We start from the raw sequence: 23,846 nt of genomic DNA on the forward strand, positions 1-23,846 counted from the left end.
CAAAAGCTGTCTGTACACCATCCTCTGAGGCTTGCCTGTGCTCCTTGCTTGTTTGTGTCGTGGAGGGTGATGGGGAACTGGCACCAGACAGTGTGACACTGATCAGCTCGATTTGTTAAGCAGACTAAGCAAGTGATAGCCCATGCTGAGGGAAGCATTTCATTTGCACTTTCATGGCCATCTCATCATTAGAGAGACATACCCAAACACCAGTCGGGTGAGCTGGTACCATTGAGCCTAGAGAGTTGTGGTGTAGGAGCAGAGAGCCCAGGGAGGAACCAGGGTGGGCTGGAGCTGAGCTGCTGCTGCAGAATGCAAGACAGACTGGTCAGAAAGGGAGCTGGGCTCCACTGAACCCTATTGCACCCACTCATGGAGGTAGTATTTGGGCAGGTTGGGGTTGGTGATGCACAGGAGTCACAGCCCCTCTCCTGCTTGCGCTGCTGAAGAAGTTGGCCTTGCAGCATCGTATTGCTGGGTGTGCGTTCTTCCCCCTGTGATGGAATCAGTTTCTGTCCAAGTGCTCGAGGCTCACACAGAGCAGAGGAGGTGCAATGCCTTGTGTTCCTGAAGTGGGTGATACACTGGGTTTGTTTGAAATTTTAAACACACAATCTTGTTAAATCGAGATTCCAGACTTAAGTTTGAAAGCCAGTGTCAGGGCTGTACGGCTGATTGCCTCTCCAGGGTGGAGACATTGATCTCCAGCACTTAGCCTTATAAAAGGGAGATCTACATAATAGCGAGGAAGCTTACTACTACCTGAAACTGTAGAGCTGGTAAAATGTATTTCAAAACAGATCCATGAAGTGAACAGTAGGAAATCATCAGGACCAGATGGTTTTCACTCAAAATTTCTTGACGAGTTTAGGTGTGAAATCGTGAGTTACCAAGTGTGCTGTGTAACCTATCACTTAAACTGGCTAATCAGGCTGAAAAAAACAGACTAAAGATATTTGGTCAGTGTGACATGGGGTTTTTTAAAAGCCCTATGGGGGAAATCTAGGAAACTGGATGCGTTAATCTGATTGGACCACTTTACATTGACAGAACTCATAATAAAATGTAGTGGTGGTAGACGTTTGGGAAATATTGTATATATCCATTTCTGCATATTTTGGGAAGAAAAAGCCAGACTTCACAAGTGTGAACCTTCTGAAGGGTGTTGCAGGCTCTTTCCAGAACATTTCTAACGGTCTCTCCCACCTAGAGCCTTAGATGATTGGTCTGTGGCGTCACAGGGAATGACCTCTTTGAGATGAAAGAGAATAAATAGATGATTTATTGGAGAGACGTAAGTAGAGCCAGGCTAGGAAGTTTGTTTCATCGGTGGCACTGAGTCTGCACTGTTCATCATTTTTGTGAGTGATCTGGAAGAGAGGGCTATAAGGTGAGGAACCTTGCTGTTGCTTCTGAGCTGATTTGGGCTGTGAGGATGAAAGCTGGCAGTGAAGCACTGCAGAGGCACCTCGTTGTGCAAGAAACAGTTCAGCACTTAAATAGCAGGTTAAGTTCAATATGTTCTAAAGCAGTGTGAGCAGTTAAGTGCTGCTCTGTACATCGCTGTCGTGGTGGTTTGAGAACTGCTGTGCGTTGCATGGGCATAAACCATTGAGGCTGTAATATGTAGGTCTTTGGAAAATGCATGATCTTAAAAAACAAAAGAAACAATAGGAATTGTTAGGAAAGGAATGGGCACCTGAACAGAAAAATCATTATGGCACTGTCTAAAGCTGTGACAGCCCCAACTATTGAATGTCTAGAGCAGTTCTTGTGCCCTTCCCTTTAAATGTGACAAAGCTCTCGGATGTAGTAAAGCCTAAGATGTAGCAAGTATGGTCCAAGTTCCCTGGGATATTGAGAACTGTTCTGTTCTGTAAAATCAGGAATGACGTGGGGAAAGCAAATAGGAAATGAATGCTTGTTCCTCTTCAGCTGCAAGAATCAATATACAGTATTTCCCAGCAGAAAAAGATTCAGGGTTGTTGGTCGATGACACCTGAATATGAGCCAGCAGTGACCCAGGTGTCCAAGAAGGCCAACAGCATCCTGGCTTGGATCAGCCCTGGTGTGGCCAGCAGGAGCAGGGAAGGGATTGTCCCCCTGTAGTCAGTGCTGGTGAGGCCACACGTTGACTCCTGGGTTCAGTTTTGGGCCCCTCAGTGCAGGAAAAACATTGAGGGGCTGGAGCACATCCGGAGGAGAGGAACAGAGCTGGGGAAGGGTCTGGAGAATAAGGATTATGAGAAGTGGCTGAGGGAGCTGGTGCTGTTTGTGCTGGAGAAGAGGAGGCTGAGGGGAGACCTCATCACTCTCTGCAGCTCCTGGAAGGGAGATTGTGGCAAGGTGGGTGCTGGTCTTTCTCCCAAGTAACAAGTGACAGGATGAGATGAAACTGCCTCAAGTTGCACCAGGGGAGTTTCAGACTGGATATTAGGAAACATTTCTTTATTAAAAGAGTGGTGAAGCCGTGGCAGAGGCTGCCCAGGGCAGTGGTGAAGTCTCCATCCCTGGAGGGATTAAAAAATGTGTGGGCATGGCACTTCAGGACATCGTTTAGTAGACATGGTGCTGTTAGCCTGATGGTTGGACTGGATGAGCTTAGACGTCTTTTCCAACCTCAGTGATTCTGTGATTCTAACCAAGAGACATGCAAAAGATCTGTTTTCTCAGGGAGCGTTGAATGGCACTGCTCTCTGTGAGCACTGGAGCTGTTAAAGGCTTCCCATTATCCAAGAAGCAGTAAGACATTTTTTTAGAGGTAAAATCTAACCAGGAAACACTAGTAAACACAAAAGTATCTTCTCTTCCTCAGGAAGTTCCTCTTTCGAGGATTGCCCAACGCTAGGAGAAGATATGGAGATGTATTGTGTTTTGGCTTTTCTTTTCTGGTTTCCTTTCTTGGTACTTGCAGTTGGCTGCTGTGTGGCACTGTGCAACCTTCGCTGTGGTTTGGTGTTCCAGGATGTGTCCAGTCGATGAGCAGCCTCTGTTTGCCTGGAATCGGGATGGTTACTCTGAAAGTGCAGAGCAGATGCGGCTTCTTCAGCAGATGCTGGCTGGATACAGGAGTGTCTCTGAACACTTCTCACTGTTGCTGAACAGATCAGCTGATAGTAGTGGACACTTTTTCCACTTAACTTCTGTCTAGAGAGCATTAACGGAAGTGTGGGGGATGTTGCAATCCTGCCAAAGGTTTAATGCCAGCATGCAGTTAGGGCATCAAATTGGGCTGTGCCTTTGGTTAGGGTTACTCGTGAGTTTTCCCTTACAATCAGGGAAGACCATGAGGTGGTGGTTGCACCTGTGCGGTCAGCCAAGCACTTGTACGTACAGGATGCTCATATAGTCACTGAGCTCCTGAAGGACTGATGGCCAACAGCAGGTCAGGTTTGCAGGGTCGGGTAAACTGAAGGGAGCAAAAGTGATTTGTCTGTACAGAGCAAGAAAGGTGATAGAGGATGAGGGAAACAGGAAAACGCTGTGCTAGAGATGATATCTGCCTTTTACAGTCACTCTTGTGTCTGCTGGGTCTGTCTGATGCTGTGCTTGGACCAACAGCTGTATTTGTTAATGCTGTTTGAAAAGGGAATAAGCATTTTAAGTGTTGTTTGCAATCTGTGTTTCTGTTGCATCAAAATTAGGCTATTCTTATGCACTTCATGTATGACAAAGTGTTTTAAGTATATTGGGAAGTGAGCTAATGCTGCAGCTGCAGCTGCCGGTCCCTCCAGGAGTCCTTGGCACCAAATGGCTCATTCACGTCTGGATGCTTTCTTAAAAAATATTATAGACTTATACATTTTTACATATTCTGGAGGGCTGAATGGCCTGTCTACTTGAGATCACTTCTCTGCCTCTGCAAAATTTTCTTTGTTGCTCAAGGCTGGCGATCAGGGATCGCTGCCTTGCACTGTTAGGGTTTTCTTCTTCCTGCTGGGGAGCAACGTAGAGGGGATTGGACTTCTGGGAAAGGTTAACATGCATGAAAATGAGATCTTACCTAGAATAGCAGCATTTTGATTTGGTTATTGTAGGAGAAGGTTCATTGTGCTTGTAACTAAGGAGGCTGAAAGTTCTGATTAGTTAATTGTGCAGAACTTCAATTTTCCCTTTTCTTGTGCAGTTACAGCTTAGCTTAATGTTTGAGGTTTAAAATGGGATTGTGAAACCAGAAACCTTTGTTCTTACGTTGGTGATTGGACGACTGAAAGGAAAGCTCTTCAAGAGCTGGAGAGGAGGGCTGAATGTAATTAATTTCTCTCTCATTTGAAGCAGTACAGATGGCTGAGTTGAAAATAGATTCTTCAACTGTGCCCCTGAAGGCCACAGAATTTCTGTCTTAATGAGAGTGAGCAGACAAGGGCTGCTGACCACTGAAAAGCCGTTGATGGAACAGTCATTCTGTAGAGTTCAGAGTAAATGGTGCTGCTTTAACACTCTCCACGTAGCTATTCAGAGGTTTCTAATCCTTCAGCGTTTAAAAAACAATGCACAAGCACTGTGGATCCTGAGCCAGTGTTTTCCTTTGAGAATTTGCCATGATGGGTGGTGCAGGCACACAAGGTTGAATGAATCAGGTTGGAGTGTCAGTCCTGTGTGGCAGTGGCGCACCTTTGGCCACTCATCCTTGAAGAGACAGAGGAGCAGGGCGTTGGGGCAATTGGGTTACATTTCCTTCTATCACCTGTATACATGGAAAGGGACCCATGCCTGGCATCTGTTCCCGTTTCCACTTTGACTTGGGTGCAATTCCTCTTGCACATGTGTAGTTCCTCAGCCCTTCCTGTCATTTTACAGCTCTTTTTTGCATATCTCATCTTAACTGGGGTTTAGCTTGGAAGTTTGAATCAACTACTGACAGAGATTGGGTTTTTTCTTTTTTTGGATCACTGTTGTTATCAAATTATTTTGCCTTTTAAAGCTACAAAAGGATGGAAGATGCTCTTGTGTAGGGAATCTCGAAGGGTGCCCCAGTAATTCTGTGCAAACATCTTGCAGTTTAAATAGTAGATGTTTACGTGCTAAGATTAAGAGGGATAGAAGAGTGGGCAGAGCCGCCAAGTGTCCTTTGATGTTTAATTGTCTGTTTGGTAAGGGAACACGTGATCTCCCATTACAAATCTTATTTTATATGGTAATTGGCTCATTTGCACTCTGGTTATCAATTCAACTTCTCTACCACAAACATCTGTACTGGCATTGCGTTAATCTGTGTGAATGCTAAACATTGACATATTTAAACTATAAAAGTGTATTTGAAAAGCATTTTTTAATTCATTAACTGGAAAGTAAATGATAATAAAGTGAGCACTTCTCATGTTATTACCCATTTGTAAGCACTCAGCTTTTGCTCTGAAAGCCAGAAAAGCAAAGTCTCTTTGAAAAAATAACGTGTTTGCAATTCTTAATCTCCTGAATCAAGAATATTTGAGAGCAGGTGATAGGATATCTAGTTCAGCTTTCATTTACTGGCAAATCTAATGATTCAATATCAACGCCTGCCTGTGGGTGATCCCCCGAGTTACAGCTCTGTGAGTTGCTAAAGATATTTGAGTGTGTTCCAAATGTCTTCATTGTGAGTCAGGCAGTAGTGGTGAAAACAGAAATAGTCCCTGAACTTTACTGCACTAATTTAGTTCCAGATATGATGGGCCATCACTTGATGGTCCATGAGTTCTTTCATGGTGCTTCTCCCTCCCCTCGATTCTCAATCTTTAGGGTTAGCGATGGCCATTCACAACTGATTACTGGTCACTGTTCTGTGGTTCTGGTTTTATTCACTTTTAAAAAGCTGTCTGTTTTTTGCTGGGTATCACGGAAGTCTCTCACCCGGTGGGTGGATGTTGAGGGAAGTCTGAACTACTGGCAGCGTATTCAAAGAGGAAAACACGCAGCATGTCGCTAGAGGCATTGATCTCCCAGACTTTGTGATGGGATCCTGCCGTGTTGTACAGTACAGGGTAGGCACTGTGTACCCTGAGGAGCAGGGACATGCCCTTTGAGTTGCTTCTCTTCCTGAGGGGAGGTCTGATGTGTCTCCTCTGTGAGCCTTATGCTCATTGTTCCTGAAACAAAAGGGTATCTAAATGTGAAAGAGAGAACCGGCAAGCGCATAAGTACATGGAAAAGTGGATAAAAATGTGTTTAGTTAAGGGTAAATTGTATCATGATATTGCTTTTGATAAGGTAACTTTAGTGGGGGCCGGCTTGAACCCAGAGCAGCTTTTTTCCTGTGTGGAGCCACTGGTGATTTTATTGAACTTCTCTTATCTACCCCTTTTCTCATCCTCGAGATTCACTGTGCAGCCATTCAGTACATAACTTTGCGTGTTTTCTCAGGTCATAGTATATTTAGTTTAAAAAAGCTTTGTGCTTTTGACAGTGAATGCTGTCGGCTTGTGTTTGGTTGGATTCCTGTAAGAAGTTAAATGTATGGCTAAGGAATTAAATGTCAGCCTGTAAGGAATGCTGTGAAAATAGCAGTGTTGTAAATTCACAGAAAAACTAACTTTTCGCCTTTCCAATATTTATGTTCCCTTTTTTCACCTCTGTAAGCGCTTCAGGAATCAACTTGTGTGTCTGTACGTATGGAGAAAGGGAAGGGAAGCAAATTAGAACATAAACTATTGATCAAGTCGACTGGAACAAGATTACTCATTAGTTAAAAATGGCTAATGATGAGTGAGCAATGATCTATCATAGGCTCACATCAGTGTGATGCATCTAGGAAAGGGCAAATACAGTAGTAGAGTGAATTGGGTAAGATATTTGCTGTGGTGATAACACTGTATTTATGCAATTTTTCAAGTCACTGGTGAGACACATCTGAAATTGCATGTGGATAATTGAAACTCTGCAGGCTACAGAGATTAATTCAGACTAGAACAAATATAGAGGGTCTGCGAGTAAGCTGTGGCTGACTTGTCAGACCAGGATTAAGCAAACATGACTTGTTGAGCCTATCAAAATAAAGGCTGGGATGTGAGAAGGGAGTGGAGGAGTTCAGCTCACAATAAATAAAAATGCTGACGATAAATGCCAGAGAGGAGTAAAAAACCAGAATAAAAAGCACTGCTTTCTGGAAGAATAAGTAATCGCAATCTGGCCACCGATAAATTCAGCAGTTTTAAAATGTCAGAGTTATATAGAGTTATAACAACCATCTGATACAGATAGTAAGTACAGAAATATCTAAATCTGTTTAAGGTGGAGTTTGTGGTGGTGTTGGTAAATTTAGGGAAATGATGATGTGAAATAGATTTCTGGACTCAAAGGGCAGCTGGACTCGGCCCCATCCAGATTTATACTCGTATGTGAGAGATTTTGAACAGTGAACATATACATACATCTTTAGTTAGGTTGTGTTACAGATTTACCTGCTTATCTGAGAGCTAAACCATCTTCTTCCTCTATAAATAAATTATTCCATATGTTAGTGCTTTCATTTAATTTATAATCCAGAACGTGACGGGGTTTTGGAGAGTTGCTTGTCTCCAGTTCTGTTCTGAAAAATATTCAATCCACCTATAAACCTTCACAATTATTTTGTGGGAGAAGTAAAACACGATCTAGTATTCCTTCTTCCCTAGCAGGACATAAATCCCATTGACAAGTGAAGCATGTAAAATGTTTGCGTAAACACTGCAGCCCTTCCGTATTGACTTTCTTTGATAAATATTAAAGGGCAGAAGGCTGCTTTTGACTTTCCTGGAACCTGAACAATCAGACCTGCCAACAAAAGTAAGCAAACTGCCCCCATGTTGTTGAGGGGAGTAAGAACAAATAAATAGGTGAATGTTCTTCCCAACAGAAGATATTCAAATTGTACGTGCCTGCAAGCAGCTCTTCTTTCTGCCACTTAGATAAAGGAGCAGAAAGTCCTCATCTGCAGCTCGGTGCTTCCTAGTGGCACAGTCATTCGCAGAAGGGTTTCATGTGCCTCTACATCAGACACCTCGGGGCTTTTATTCCCAAAGAGTTCTATGTATCTGAGTTTCTATGGATATAAAATACCTTTAATTAATCTCAGTCTGTGTACAAGAGGCCATTTTAAAAGGCAGCCAAGACTCAGCAATAACAACTTTGGTACATGTATTAACTGAGGAGCCTTCCTATTGCTCTGTGTTGTAATGTACACGGCTCTGGTCGTACGTATCTGTAACACATTACCAATATAAATCAAGGGGCTCTTTGGTCCTGCACATTGTGTTCTGTGGCCTTACACAAACCAGAGAAGATAATATTTGAGTGAATACAGCACTGTCTGTTTGATCAGCTGAGGTTCTTCACAGGAACACAAGGCAGTGGTACCCTAGGAAAGTTTCATCTGAGTTTTGTGTCCATTCATCTTTAATAGTCTTTTAAATATAATTGTAACATTTGGTTGCTTACTGACTTGAGTATTGAGTACAAAGAACTCCCTGAGAAATCTTTGCTGTATCAGCTGAATGAATTTATCTGAATAGATAAATTGTTGCTGATCCTGACGCACCCTTTCCTAGCACAGCCTGCGCCGCCACCATTAGGTGTTTTATGGGGCTCCAGCTGCACGGGCCGTGTGTCGCAGTGCAGATACTGACAAAGCTGTAGACAGGCCTTCTCATCATGGTTTGAGTTTTTAATTTCAAATCTAACTTACAATCTTTTTGTTTTACAAATTAATAAACTTTGTTTCAGGAGGGCCTGAAGGCTTTTGTTTAGCTTTCATTGTCTTGCTGGGAGCTTGCCCTTCTTTATTTATGAAAGGCACACAAAACTGTTGCACAATTAAGCCCTAAATGATTGGCTTAGCTGAACTCGGAGCATCTGAAGGCGGGTGTGAGTGATGTCTGGAATCCTTGTTGTGTGCGCTGCCTGCTGTGCCGGCTCTTTAGCATGCAGCAACGTGCCTGCCGCAGATAAGGGACCACAATGTCGTCTTCAACAATGGAAGGATTTCTTTTCCAAATGACATTTATGTCTCTTAGTTTTAAAATACGTTTTAACTTTACACTTTATACATCTCAGTTTGATTTCTTCTCTCGTGTGTTTTCAAGAGGTCATTTCACATTAAAATGGGTGGCTGTTTAGCTGACCCAAATGTAAATTTTTTAAATAGAAGGTGATGCAAGCTCTGTGCTTTCAAACCCAGTTCTGTAGTCTTCTACCAGCATTGCTGCTGTTTGGGCTTGAGTACCTGAAGCTGTCTTTTTGTGTGGAGTCTTACTGTGTGAGCACAGCTGGTGTGGGTTTGGGGATGCTAACACCATCTTTTCTCTTTCTTCCGTTTTATTTGAAGTTCCTCCTGAATTTCTGAAGCGGCCGGCAAACATTTATGCTCATGAATCGATGGACATTGTGTTTGAATGCGAAGTGATTGGAAAACCAACTCCAACGGTGAAATGGGTCAAGAATGGAGACATGGTGATCCCCAGTGACTATTTCAAAATTGTTGTAAGTATATTGTCCATTTTGCATATTTTTAAGCTGCTGACCTGTCTGTTAGTCCTCTACATGTACACATGAGAGTTTGGTTCTTTTATGGGTCCAGATTTCTACTTTTGTAATATTGATATTTGGGGCCCAACAGAGAAACAGTTTGTAGCTTAGGTATTCTATGAGACACAGATGCATGCACAGTGACAAGACTCACTTTGTGGGTTGAACCTGTTGAAGCGCAGCCTCGCTGTGAGCGCTGCCTGCTGTGCTTTCTGCAGTCATCTGTGATCGATGAAAATCACAATTGCAAACAGGAGTTCTGATATAAATATAACTGAGTTGTGGATCGTGAGTTTTGTGCACTGGTACTTCTAGAGGGAAATTGTAGCTATAGTGATAGTCATTACTGAGACATGGTTGAGAACTTAATGGTTGTGTAATTGCATCTACCTGAGGCCGTGGGGGTGTAACAGTGAGCTATGCAGTTATAGGCAGTGCTTAAAATATCGCAAAAATGGCTGTGGAAATGTTATGACTTTCGGTGATATGTGATGCTAGGAAATGATAGCCATTAGCAAGAGATGCTGCTGCTTTTTGATACCATATAATTTGAGGATTCAGTGCAAGAGAGATGAAATCTGCCAGGAACTCCAAATACACTTTTCCATGCTACTGTTGAGAAGTTTCTCCTGTCATGGTAATGTGCCATAATGACACCATTGTTTTTGCAAATGCAACCCATTTTTAAGTGTTGTGATTTTCCTTTACTCCTCAGAAAGAACATAATCTGCAAGTTTTGGGTCTGGTGAAATCAGATGAAGGATTCTATCAGTGCATTGCAGAAAATGATGTTGGAAACGCACAAGCTGGAGCCCAGCTGATAATACTTGACCTTGGTAAGATAAACTGTGACAATACAGCACCAAGAGGTGGGGAGGGGCTGTTTCAGGGACCGTTTCCAGATGAGGTGTTGTACCTATAACTTGGCTAGAGTAGAAAGTTTTGTTAAAATCAGACGAGTGTTTCAGGGTGGTCTTCTGTACAGTTAAAGGTGCTTAGGAGCGATTAAGGAGAAAATAAAGAGTTCTGTAGGATTCACCTTCTGTTTTGGAAAATATATTTGAAGTTTTTAGGGCAGTAATAAACCATAGCCAGAAATCTGAAATATTGTTGCAGGCTGAGATTTTTGAAAAATAAGAGGATAGCCAAAACGAAAATAATCCCCAAAATCACAAATCTGAAAAATAAGCACCACAGATTAAGTATTTTGTATTGAAGTCATTCCAGTGTCAGAAGCTTCTTTTCTGTTGTTAGTGTGAAGAGTTCTAAGTGTTGTCATTGCTGCAAACTGCAACTGCAAAGTTTTTTTGGAGTTTAGGTGCAGGTTAAGATAAATGTTTGTTACTGTGCTCCAGTCGGTGGGATTGCTAACAGCGCTCACCACATTTTGGGTGTTAAAAGAGAATAATTGCTGTTACGATTAACTTCCAGAAACAAAGGTAGTGCAAATATATGCTAAGGCATCAGCTTGTTTTGCTTTTTAGATCACACACTTCTTAAAAATAATTTATAGGAGCATGAGGAGGTAAACCAATAGTCAGGGGAATGAGGGGAGAGAAGTCAGACAAGAATATATTTGTTCTGTATTTTTGGGAGCTTTGTTCTGTATTTTTGGAGGCCTGTCTTTTGAGGGTATTGTTTCACAATTTTGATTTGGTTTTTATTTGGGTGGAAAGGATTTAGGAGAAGCATGGTCTTGTACCATCCAGGGCATGATGTGACTCGCAGTGCTGACAGATGTGAATCTGCTAGAGCTGGATTTGGAATTCAGCGTACAGAGTAAACTGTTAATTGCCACAGGGAGAGACATTTCTCATTTCTTCTGATTGTTTTGTAGAGTAGTTGCGCACCTATAACTTCTGTTGAATTCTCCTTTGGACATGGGTCTGTGCCATTGCTGGCTGGAGAGATGCATGCGCTTCCACCAGTATTTGGGGAATGGAAGGTGCCCTCTGCTGAATTCAGTAGCTGTGATGCTGTAGAGCCATGGGATTTCAGCCTCTGAGCAGGGCGAGGTGTCTGGATCCCGCAGCAGTCCTACTGTCATCGGATTGACAGAAAAAGTGTTAAAAGTGGTTTTATTTCTGCTCTACATATGAATCACCTGATCCAAACCTTTCAAGTGGAAGCATTATTCCATATTTTACATGTTTGAAAAATACTCAATAATTGATGTCCTTGGGTTTTGAAGCCCTGCCTGAGGTTGTGCTTTCACCCAGCTCCCAGTAGTGGTTTATGAATTGCTATTACTGTTATTGCTGTAGTTCCTGTGGTCTCATTCTTCTTCCTTTCCCTCCATGGTGGGTTTCTCCTTCCTGTTCTGCTCTGGCAACTCGTCTGGTTATACTGAAGGACTTTGCCTTATAATGCTGTCCTTTTTCTTTTGCATGCTGCCAAAGGATTGTGGATGCAATGTTGGTGGAGTCTCGTTTGGGTGTACAGATGCACCCGGGAAGCTGTATTGCTCTGTTATGTGGCCTGCAGTGTTTTTAGCAATGCACTGCCTGTGTAACACCAATGCATCTTAGCTGTTGTTTTCCAACAGTAGCGATAACCACCTGTTCACCGCTGGAAGAGCTTTATGTTGTTCTGGTGCTGAGTGGTGGCATTGAGCACTGCAACCAGGGCTGAATGGACTGTGCCTTACCTGGTTGTGATATATGAAAACTGGTACATGCAGGCAAAGAATATACAGATATTTGATATTTTAATACCTTTTCCCAATATATGAACAGCAAGGAAGGAACCAATATTCAGGGACAGAGCGAAGGTATCATATGTAGCAGTTCTTTCATGACAGGTATCTTGGTAACAAAGTTAAAAAGACTAATTTGAGCAAAATATATTCTGAATGCTTTGATCATTAATTCAGAAAGGTATCTTTTTTTTAACTTCATACCTGCTGATGAGAAATACCTACTTTGCCCATTTGAAAGGTAATTTCAGTGCAAAAACATTGATGAAGTGTTCATTGAAGTTCTTCCCAGTTAGCAGTGTATCCCTTCCCTTGCTGTTCTCTGTGTTCTCCTTCCTAAGTGGAACTGGCTAACATCTGGCTATTTACAAACTATTTCCAGATAGCCCTTTGGCTTATTATATCAATTTGCTCTTTAATAAATTAAATTTAAGTTGGAAAGTAGAAACATTATGGAATTTCTCAGAGAGGCTACATGCATTCTTTGTGGGCCAGTGTTGAAGAAATGGACCAGGCCTGTTGTGTGGGCTTCTGTAAATGGACCCAGCATTGGTCTGGATGTGACTGACAATGAGGAAGGAGATAATTCATTGCCAGAAGAGAGGAGTGGGTGTAGCTGGAAAAGGCAGAGTTACTCAGTCTTCAAGAAAGATCTGCTGAGAAAGGTTAGGTAGACATAGACCAATAAAACTACTTGTGCTTTGCCTATCAGAGCAGAACTTTGTTGTCTTTTCTGTGCATTATCTTATTTCAGTGTAAACCCTTTGTATGGAAATCGCCCAGCATGTTGGGTTTGCTGGCCAGACCATTGCTGCTTTCTTATAGCTTTATTGAGGACTTCTGAGGAGTCGGAGAGCCCAATGCCAAATCTGTGCTTTCTGCAGTCTTGGAAGGTGGCATAGTTTTTAAAAACAATAAACGTGAAGTATAGAACGTGATTATCTGCTCCAACAAAGCCTTCTGCACTTGGGTACTGATCTCTGACTTCACAGGTAGTGATGTTTTGGTGATTCACTGGGGCCTGTGTGCAGTGATGGTTTCAGTCCATGTTTTATGGGAGAGCATGTTGTGCATGGCCACACAGGCTGGTACAGACTCTTATCCGTGAGAATAAGCCTAGTAGAATTGCTGATCCGACACAGGTTTCTTTTGGGTTGGTCTTTTTTTTTTTTTTTCATCTGAGGTTAATTGTGAAAAGCTTGCACTATGTGCAGAAGTTATTTTTGGAAAATATTCCAGCTAAGAACTGACTGGCTCAAAAAAGGTAATTTAGAGGCTGAGTAGAGTGGCTTTTTTATTTTCACCTTCTGTGATTTTCTGTTAGTAAGCTCAGAAGACTGCACTCGGAAAGGATTGGCTGTACAGAATCTCTTAACTCCTGCATTTTCTGCAAAGTATAGAAGAGAACTGTGGCACGAAGAACAAGTGATTTTAGGACAACTGATTAAATGAGAAGACTAAAAGAGGAGGAGAAGCAGTAGGATTCAGCTAAAATGGTCTTAATTAAATACTCTATCAGTATCCCCTGTATTTAACTTCAGGGGTAGAATTTTGCAAGAAGGTTGGAAAGCGTCCCAGCTGCTTTGAAGTTTGGAGCTGTATCCCTCTTTCTCAGCTACCGGCCTTCCCCAGGAGTCTAAGTACCTTTGGGAATGTTAGTGGAGCTGTGGCTCTGCTGCCTGGTCTGCCTTTTCTTTATCTAAAGAATGCGATGTGCCTCAATTCCTATGGGCTTCTGCACGTGTTCTCTGCCAGCCTTTGGCAGCTGTGGTGCTCCTCACTTTGTCTCATTGATTGGGAGATCGAATGGTCTTTCCTTCTGTCCTGCCAGTGCCACCAAAGAGGACTCCTGCATATCCCAGTGTGAAGGAAAAACCTCATTTGTGCCTTGGGAATGATCTCAAAGTTTCCCCTCTCCCTGTTTACACACCATTTACTTCTAGTCAGATCCTGGTGGGTCGTCTGCTGACCATCACCGTTACAGAGCAGATCCACGAATGCGCTCAGTTAATGACAAAAGTCTTTCTTGTCGTTGTTTTTACGGCATCATTTTGTGTGAAAACCTCAGTAACGGATACATTTGGTTTTCTTGGTGGAGGTTCACTGTTGGTGACAAGACTGAAAAATTCCACCAGGACCCATAACCTGCCCTTTCCCAGTGCCTGGCATTCCTCAGAATTGTCCGTTTGGGAACTGAAACAAGAACAGGTGGTAATGAGGAGAAGGAGGAGCCTTTGGGGGAGGAAGGCAGATGGTTCCCTGTCACCCCTGTGTGACAGGCATTGGACAAGTACCGAGGTACCAGAAAAAGGAGTGATTAGTGACTGCTGTGTAAAGAAAAGTCAGAGGCTGTAAACAAATATGCCATGTTATTTAAAGAACAATTTCAAAACATTATCCGAGATGCTCCGTATCACCTTCAAAATTCCAAAGAGTAGGATAGAGTGTGATTTTTGTACTTTAATATTGCAACAGTCAGTGTTTGCTGCTCTGTGCCATACTGGTGAAGGAGCAGCGGGATCTCCAGCAGAACATACTGAGCGTGCTGCTGGTACCCAGCAGGGCACCGTATTGGGATGCTCTGAGGTGGAACTGCCCGCTTCTGAAAACTTTAATTTTCACAAATAATAGTCTATAGCCAAGCAAGGGTATTCTGTGTGTGAGTTAATGCTACCAGTCTGAGAGATAGGGAGGAGAATTAGAAGGTTGCATGTAGTTGCAGAACTGTGTGGCATTTAGGATTACAGAGACATTTCAGGATAACTGCAGGGAAAGGATACAGGCTCTTTGGGAAGGGTGGCAGCATAGGGAAGCAGGGAAGAGGGTCATGCTGTGTGCAGGGGGCTGACCTTGAATGTATGTGTGCCTTGCCTTGGCGAGGGTGGTGAGGTAGCCAGGAGCCTTATGTGTAAGGATCAGAGGGCAGAAGGACAATGTTGTCCTGCATGTCTGCTAGAGAGACTAACTAATCAAGGGGAAGAAGTAGATGAAGCCTCTTCTTCACCCAACTGGATATTGCAGGACCTGGTGTTTCTGTAGGGTGTTTTAACCATCTCGTGTGTGCTGGAATGACAACTTTGTGGTGTAGAGGTAATGTAGGGAGTTCCTGGAGCAGACTGAAGAGACTTGACACCAGTTATCTGTGTCTGACTGGCTGGCTGGCTAGAAAGGGAATTTCTGATCAGCTAAACGAGTTTCATAGCGAGGGTAGTTGCAGTCGTAACAGGTTGCCCAGGCAGGTTGTGAAATCTTGGTTCTTGGAGATTCTCAAGAGGCAGACCCAGACAGGGCCTGAACAACCTGGTCGTAGGTGGCTCTGCTCTGATCAAGGCATTGCAGAGGCAAGCTCCTTAGATCCATCTGAACTAGTAGTATTCTGTGACTAAGAAAGGCTGTCACTCTGAGGTGTGAATGGATCTCGTTTATCTCTGTGTGTGTAGTCTTAATGTAACAGTCCAATTATGGCAGCTTTGCGGAACACGTTTCCCTGCTGATCTCCCGGTGAGAAACATAAATGACTGGTACTGGTGGCACAGTTTGACATTACAAACCAAATTTGATTAAAGTATAACACCACTTCAGTAGCACTGTATGATATTAATTCATAACGTGAATCCTAATTCTAAGTGAATTTTAAAGACATCATTTATTGTCCTAAATTGGTGCTGTTGAGCAACTGAGTTATGTCCAGTACCTTTGCTGAATGGATAATTCCATTTTACGTTGATGCTGCTCTGCCAGAGTTTGGCCGTGAGCTGTCTCAGGATCCGATAGCAGTGAAGTGCGGTGGTGGATAGGACTCCTGCTGAGGTCTGATGGGGGATTCCCTGGCGTGCAGTGGGCTGGAGACCATCAGAATTCTGATCAAGGCTTTCTGGAGCCAGCACATTTTAGGTAAGATAGTGCTGAAAATCTGACATTTCTGTACCACCAGTGGTATTCGATTGTTTGAGGATGACAGTCTCGGAGATTTCAGTGAGTCAGATTCCTCTCTTAGAAGCTACTTCAGCTCCCTTCGACTGGCACCAATTAAAACCATTTCCAGCTGTAGTTGTATTTCCAACTTCTTGTTAGTCAAACCCTGGACCATTTTTTGCTTAACTTACAGAGCGTTGAACCTTGGCTTTTTTTCAGTCATGATAACATGCTTTGAAATCCTAACTGTGCCCTTTGGGGAACTTGCAGTCCTCCTGACTCTGCATTCATTTAAGTCTTGCAAGCGTTTCTCTACTCCATCATCTGAGATGTTTAAAAAAAAATCTATTGAATAATCTGGAACTCGGCATACGCCTCAGCTCAACATCGCCTTTCCTTCCGATACCAAAGCACGGGGATCTATTCTGAGTGTGGTTTTCCGGAATGTGTTTGTTTAGTTTTGAAAATGTCCTGCAAGGCAATGGCAAAAACCTTATTTAAATCAAGCCATGTGAAATACCTGTGTTTCCTTATCTGTAAGTTCCATTATTCTGTTGTAGGAGGCAAATATGATTTCTTCTTGAAAAATATAGGCTTCTGCGGATAGAAACCCACAAGCTGGCACTAACAAGTTTGCACTCTGATTTGTAAAACTCGGTTGTGCTTTTGGGTATTTTCCATGTGTAAAAACTTACATAAATTTATGTTCTGCCCTTGGTCTGGTTCCAGCTCAGAGGCAGGTGACTCATGTGGTACTTCAGGAACTATTTTGGATGACTTCACAGATACCAAACGCAATCTCTTGGGCTCTGTCACACTTTACAGAGGTGATTTTTTAGTGTATTTTGTATGCAGTCACTTGCTGTGAATCAAGAATGTGTTGTGTTGTTGTCAAGGCAGTACAGTAAATATTTTTCTCACTGCCTGGAATTCTATAGAGTTGTCTGAAACTTGAAAAATATGCAGGGTATTGTGAGTGAAATGTCAGAGTAGGGATGAAAAAAGGCTCATTGAATAAAAGTGAGGGCCTCTGGGTGTTCTTCCTGAAGACTGTTCTGCTTTTTCACTCAACCAGAAGTGTCTTCACGTGCTTTCTGTCTTGTACAATTTTGTGCCTTTATGCAAGGAAAATGAGGAAGAGGTTCCTGTGCTTCACATGAGGGGCTTTCAATGTCCACCAGAGAAGAAATGATTTGTAAATTAAAGCAACCCTTGCAGCCAAGAATTCAGCTTTTCTGTAAAGAGGAATAAGTACTTGAAAGAAACGCACTGTGGCTCTCAGGAGTTTGAGCTGGCAGTGAGCCCTGCCAGCAGGTCTGTGCTGAGTGCACCCAGCCCTGCCAGCATCCAAAACCTCCTGAGGTTTGAGAGGTCCTGTCTGGTTTCAAATGGGGAGAAGATCCAAAAGTAGGAGCATGGGAAATCCCGCTATGTGATGAGTGTCTTCAGAGACAAGACTAGCAGGGGAATCTCCTCTCCCTGCAAGAAATCTCCCTGCTTTTGCCTGTCACGATATCATCATAGATCCATGTGGGCTTTTGACTCAGCAGACTTAAGGTTTTTCTTAATGTAAGCAGGTGAGTTTTCGTGTTAAAACATGACATTCATACACTAGTTATCACCGTTTCTGTCAAAAATTCTGTCTTGGATTTAGAAAATAATACCAAAGGTTATGGGACTGTGCTTTTTGAGCCAAATCTCTTCTCTGTGATAGATACTATTAAAACAGTTTGGCTATTCAGGGCATTTCTTTTATTATAAAATCCGAGGAATTGCCACACAAACCACGGTTCATGCACTAAGTGCTCTGCTCTTCTTTGTGTGCACACATATTCACCTCTGTAAAATTCCTGCATGCATAAATATGCATAATTTTAAATGAAAGAGTTCTTGGGTGCTGTAGAAGCTACAGTTCTTGGAGAAACTCTAGCAGCAGCAAATGTCACAAACCTGACCTCAGCACTGAGGGCACAATGCCGTTCCTAAACAATGGCAGTGCATGTGTTCTGAGTAGGGGAAGGCTTTTCCAAACTTGCTGCCTCAGTCTCTGTCTTGTAATCTCAGAATGGCTTCATGTGGATGATGGATGAACAGCTTGGAAGGCTCGTTTTGGGAGTTGTGTTTTAGGAATGCAAACAGCATCTGAAATCACAAACTGACTTCCAACAGTGTTTTGTAAAACCAAAACCAAAGCCAAACTTGGAGAATATTTTGCTACTGGGTGTGTACACTTCATTGCTAATTTTCTGTAAACATAGCAGTATGTTCTCCTCTTGCATGCTGAAAGACTTTCTTTTTTGTTTCGTTTTGATTTTAATTTACATTGCTTAGCTAGTTTTCCTCAGCGCAAGTCAGTGTTTGTGTTTCTCATAGCTGTGTGTATGTTCAAATTGCCAAAAAGCTGTTTAATTCAGTTAGTTTCATCTTTACTGAATCCCTGTTTAAAACATGGCCTTCATTTATTCCCTTTTTATGGCCCCACTTCTATGTAGTCTTACTGAGAAGATGAACTGATTAAAGTAAACCACATGAGCTCACAAACGCCTTGAGTTTTAGCTTCATGAAACTGGGACTTAAACAGTTCTCCTGTTCTGCGCTCAATAGACTGTTCATGTTTAAAGCTGGCATGCACTGTAAATAAATTGCTCTAATTTAGATTAAATTAGTAATAGATTAATGTTTGCCAGTGCGCGGTGAATTGCAGGGAGGCATAACAAAATTTATAGGATGCTTTGATTGCACTTATTCGTTTTCATTTCTTGTTTTATGACTGTATTTACAGTTGACTTGGCAAAGGAATTTGAAACCCTGTGAAGGGATATATCTCCGTGTGCCCCGGGACTTCAGTCTGCTCAGTGCAAATATGGGTTATGGTGGTTGCTAACAATGCAGTTTTGCTTTGAAACACTTGGACTGTGTCACCCATTTAATTTGGGTTTTCGTGAGTGAAATTAATGGTTTAAAAGTGCTTGTGTTTAAAGAAATTATATGTCATATCGTGAACAGAAGTAATATGTAAGGAGTGTTAGGTGGAGGCAGAGAAAGAACCTGTGGGAGTGAAAGGCTTCAATGGATTTTGAGAAATATTCAACACGTTAATACATTTTATACCCCTCACCTGTATTTATTCTATAGGGAATAAAGAGGAATGAACTGAGATCTGTATGCACGGTATGACAACTGTGAGACAGGCTTAAAGGCTTTGAGTCCCTGTTTGATATCATGTCTACTAGGTTACCTGAATTCCCAGTTAAGTTTCTCAGTCCAATAAAAGTCTTTTTGCCACCAGAAAGGCTAATAAAACCCAATAGACTTACTGTGATACTGTTCACCAATTTCATTTTCTGTTTGTCCTCTTACGCTGCTGCCTCGCTATGGTCAGCAATGGTTCCTGCCAAGAACCAAAGCCGGGCACTCAGGAATGGAATTGCACAAATGCAGGTGTGAGCAGGTAGGGTTGTCGTGTGGCAGTTTGGATTGTTCATCATATGGCATTCAGTTCTAGGGGAGTTTTCCAGAGGAGGCTATGGTTGTAGAAGGAACTGCAGTGGGTGAATTGGCACCGCAGCTCGAGGATGGGTTGGATTATTTCAGCCCAGGCTGTTAGTGAGAAAGGCAAGAGAGCGCAGTGACGTGGTGGGGTTCCTTTGAAAGCATGTCCTTAACTGGGCAGGCAGTGGGCTTTGATCAGTGTGCTGGTACTGCTCTGCCCTCGCAGCAGTTGGTTAGTCCTGAGCCAGCTGGTTGGAATTGTTGTAGTTAATCAGGATTCACAGCATCTGGGGGTCAGTCACCTCGCAGCTGTGAAGGAGGAACATCCCTGCCAAACCATGGCAGATGAGGCTGGAAGTGAAGGAATGGGGAAGGGATTTGTTCTAGGTGATAAAGTGAGTTATCGGCAGAGGCCCAGTGAGCCTTCAGACTGAGGGAGCAGTCCTGCTTGTTTCCTCCAATGGTCAAACACTGTGAAAGCAGACATGTTCCAAATAATGCAGTACATCCATTAGTAACTACTCGATCATATAATCATGGAATAGTTTGGGCCAGAAGGGGCCCCAAAGCCCATCCAGTTCCTACCCTCTGCCATAGGCAGGGACACCTCCCACTGGATCATATTGCTCAAAGCCCCATCCAACCTGGCCTTGAACACCTCCAAGGATCCATCCATGCCTTCTCTGGACATGCTTTTTTATTCCATAGAGAGCTTTGCTCAAATATAGCACATTTGCTTTTCAAATAAAATTATTGCTTTCCTGTTACTATTAAAGCCAAATTACAACGTGTTGCTGCAGGCTCTATGGTTCTTGGGAGATTTTTATTCTGCATAGGAATTCAGTTTACGACTATTGACATGAAGGGCATATCCTTGGGGCATTTGGGGCATTTACATGCACTGTTGTTGCCTGGGGTTTTACTTGCGTGTTTTGTATAGGGCCTTTGACTCTCACTACTCAAGAAGTGGTCATTAAAAACAACTACATCTTTTTTAAAAATGGACTATCTAATACTGAATTTTCAGATTATGCCCATCATTTTGCAACACATGGTTCTGGTTTGAATTTTGTTCCACTAACTCAACCTCTTTAGAAGTAGTCAAACTCCTTGGGGATAGGTAGAGATGTGTTTGGCTTTCTTCCTTCTTTTTTACAGCATGAGTCGCGTGATCAAAATGCACGTGAGGCTTTTTTTACTTTACATCCTCCCTTGCAACACCGGTCTCTGATCTGAACTGCGGGGCTCCTGCTCCGGGCTGTCGGAACGGCTGCCTGCCCCGTGGGCAGTGCGTCAGCTGAGCCTGGCGCGCCTCGGGAATGGCTCCTGGATGAGACAGGGAAAATCAAATTGCTTCCTCTACACCAAAGCATTTCATTGTGAAGTGAAAATGGGAGGAGGGTGCTTTATCAGAATAGATTTTATGACTTCCTTTAAAAAACATGCTCGTGGTCAGAATGTGTTTATCGGTACATTTACGTAGTCACAATTTATCAGTGTCCATTTGACATGAGAACTTAGAACAAATTAATGCTTAAAAATCATAATCATGGGGTATTGTTTAGGAATTTCCCTGTTATGTATTTTTGGTGAGCTTTTTGCCCAGAGTGTGCACTGAGTGAAGAGTAAATAACAGTTCTCATTCCCAATGGTGATGTAAATTAATCAAAGGCAATTAAAAACAAAAAAAAGTCATTTTGCTTGCCTGCTTTAGGCAAAAAATGTCAGCACAGAGAAACGAGTAAGCAAGCATCTCCATTTCATTTATGAAAAAAATGAGGGCTGCTTGTGTTTGGGGGAGGGTCTGTTCCTCGGGATGGGGGTTGCATTGCGGTTTTCAGTCTGCTGGAGACGAAGCAGATGCAGGGAGTTGTGGTGGGATCTGGTTCTCGGTCCTCTGCCTTCTTTGAGGTGATGTGGGAAATGCTTGGGTGAGGAAGTAGTTAGTTGTTTTGGGATGATAAAGCAGAAAAAAAATTTATAGTGCAGAGAAGAGGGTAACTATGTCCAGATTTAGCTCCTTGAAAGGGCTTCCCAAAACTTCAGGTGAATGGCTCCTTCCTAGGGTAGAGCTGGGAGATGCTCTGCTGGGTGCTACTCGTAGCCTGGGTCCTCTGACTGTTCTGGTGTCTGTCATACCCTGTCAATACCTCGAGCTTTCTTGCAGCCTGCACAGAAAGCTCTATTTTCTTTTTTTTCTGGAGTGCTAAGGTGACTTGGTTATGGGGTCTGGGCCATAAAGCCAAGGCAAGGCTTTGCGTATGAGAATATGTGAGTACAGCCAGCTCTACAGTGTGAGAGGCACGTGGAGATGGGATCTCTACCGTTCAGCAGACAAACTCCAGACAAGCTCACCTTGTTTTCTCATCAATAATCATAGAATCACTGGGTTGGAAAAAAACCCTTAGGTTATCGAGTCCAACCGTTCCTATCTGCCACCAAACCATGTCCCTGAGCACCTCATCCACCCATCTTTTAACTACGTCCAGGAATGGTGACTCAACCACCTCCCTGGGCAGCCTGTTCCAGTGCAACTCAATGACTTTGGAATGAAACTGAGTTGGAAAGCACTCCAGTCCCTGTTGAGTGTTCAGGGTAAGAGCTAATCCAAAGGGAAACTTAGAGTCTGTACGATGTGGGTGCTGGCACATGCCGGTGCCTGTCCTGCTGCCTTCCGATATGGACGAAGGCTCAACCACAGTTCAGAAATTCCCAACGCTCTCGTTTGACGGGCACTGTAACTGTGACTTTGTAAGTGGTTAAATGTGGCCAAGAATAGTCCAACTATGGCCACTGGTGAGTTTTTAAAGTGCTTGTGCATCTTAATTCTATACATTTCAATGCCTACCTTCATGAGGAAGGTTGTAGCAGGGGCATGCTCGTTATACACGTGAGGTAGCCAGGGGAATTGGAGTCGCCCCAGGTTGTTCAGATAACAGTAGCAGAGCTGGAGCAGATAACATTCCCATTCCGCTTTTCCTTTGTGTACTGTATCCGATGGTATAATTGGAATGTTATTGCCCAAAGCAGGAGGAAGCTGTGAATATGCCAATAATGTGCCAGAGGCAGAAAAAAGGAGGAAAAAGGAAATCTAAACCGGAGGGGCTGGACAACATGGAAAATATTTCTAATGATTAGCTAACAAATAGAGCATTTCAATCACTGGTGTTCAGGTGTGGCATGTTTGACAGGGTTGTTTTTAAAAGATCACATCAGCATCCTGAAACGATGCTGATAGAATAGCACCCCAGACACACGTTCCAATTGTTTGTTATCTTGCCCAGTGAATTACGCTAAGAGCAGTGGGGGTCATGGTTAAAAGCTGGGTACCACATTAGTGCAGCAAACTGATAGACACCCATAACCTTTGCCTGGGACTGACCTAATACTGGTGAAATTATAACATTGTGCTGCTGCTGATGGATGATTCAGGTTACAGAAAGTTATTGAGGGTTGTTCACTTGGACTTAGAGTCCAGCTCCTTGTGGGTGTTGCGCACTCCACAGCAGATTTTTGATAACATAGCTGCGAAAGGTGATGTCTGCTCAGCGGAAACCTTCAGAAAGAGCAGCCTGACAGAAGGGATTTGAGAAACTGGCAGTCCAAGCGTGTGCCCCTGCACCTTCATCCTGCACAGCAAAACGAGCTGAGACCTTTCAGTTCACGAAACACAGAGAGAAGGAACCTTCTCCAGCACTGGGTCAGTGGGACTCATGCTAGGGTTGTCGTAGCTGCAAGTCTAAGACAGCCTAAGTGCTGGTGGTGCACCAGGGCAGCACAAATGCACAGTGCTGTGTGTTGGAATCCCATATAAACTATAAGTACCGTGGGGAAAAACAGTTCCCAGTGGACAGGTAACCAGCTCCTGCTTTCCGATTTTCTTGCCTCCCTCACCCTGCTGGTGGGCAGCTGGTGTCCTGCAGTGGCCGTTTTCTTGTAGATGTTGTTCTGTTGCCCAGGTTACTCCATAAGCACTAGAAAAATTATGATATGATCCAGCAAAAAGACTGCTTGAAATATTTTGCTGTGTTTTTAACTTATTTTGTTAGCTTTTAACTTTGTTAGATGCAGACAGATAAATTGACCAACTTGCCTTGTCTATTGATCCAGAACTGAAATTGCATTGTGACAGTTTTAATGTATCCTCTTAGCAACATTTATTTAACCTGGGTCTCCCCTCTCGACTCCCAACTGCAGTGGAACCACTGCTTGTAGGGGAGGGGCGTTTTATGCCAGCTCTTCTGCCGAATGATTTCTCTAAAAC

The 23,846-nt window shown here is 43.1% G+C and overlaps 1 protein-coding gene across 11 annotated transcripts in view; it reads left to right on the top strand.

Moving 5' to 3' along the window:
• NEO1 (neogenin 1) overlaps positions 1-23,846 on the top strand; it is a 175,134-nt gene that overhangs the window by 97,969 nt on the left and 53,319 nt on the right. For all 11 annotated transcript variants that reach the window (XM_054078014.1, XM_054078018.1, XM_054078019.1 and 8 more), the window contains exons 6-7: positions 9,281-9,435; positions 10,196-10,316. In XM_054078014.1, the coding sequence (XP_053933989.1) occupies positions 9,281-9,435; positions 10,196-10,316 (276 nt within the window). The remainder of the gene's footprint in view (positions 1-9,280; positions 9,436-10,195; positions 10,317-23,846) is intronic.

The sequence above is a fragment of the Cuculus canorus genome, chromosome 12 (assembly GCF_017976375.1).
Source record: "Cuculus canorus isolate bCucCan1 chromosome 12, bCucCan1.pri, whole genome shotgun sequence".
NCBI classification, from domain to species: domain Eukaryota; kingdom Metazoa; phylum Chordata; class Aves; order Cuculiformes; family Cuculidae; genus Cuculus; species Cuculus canorus.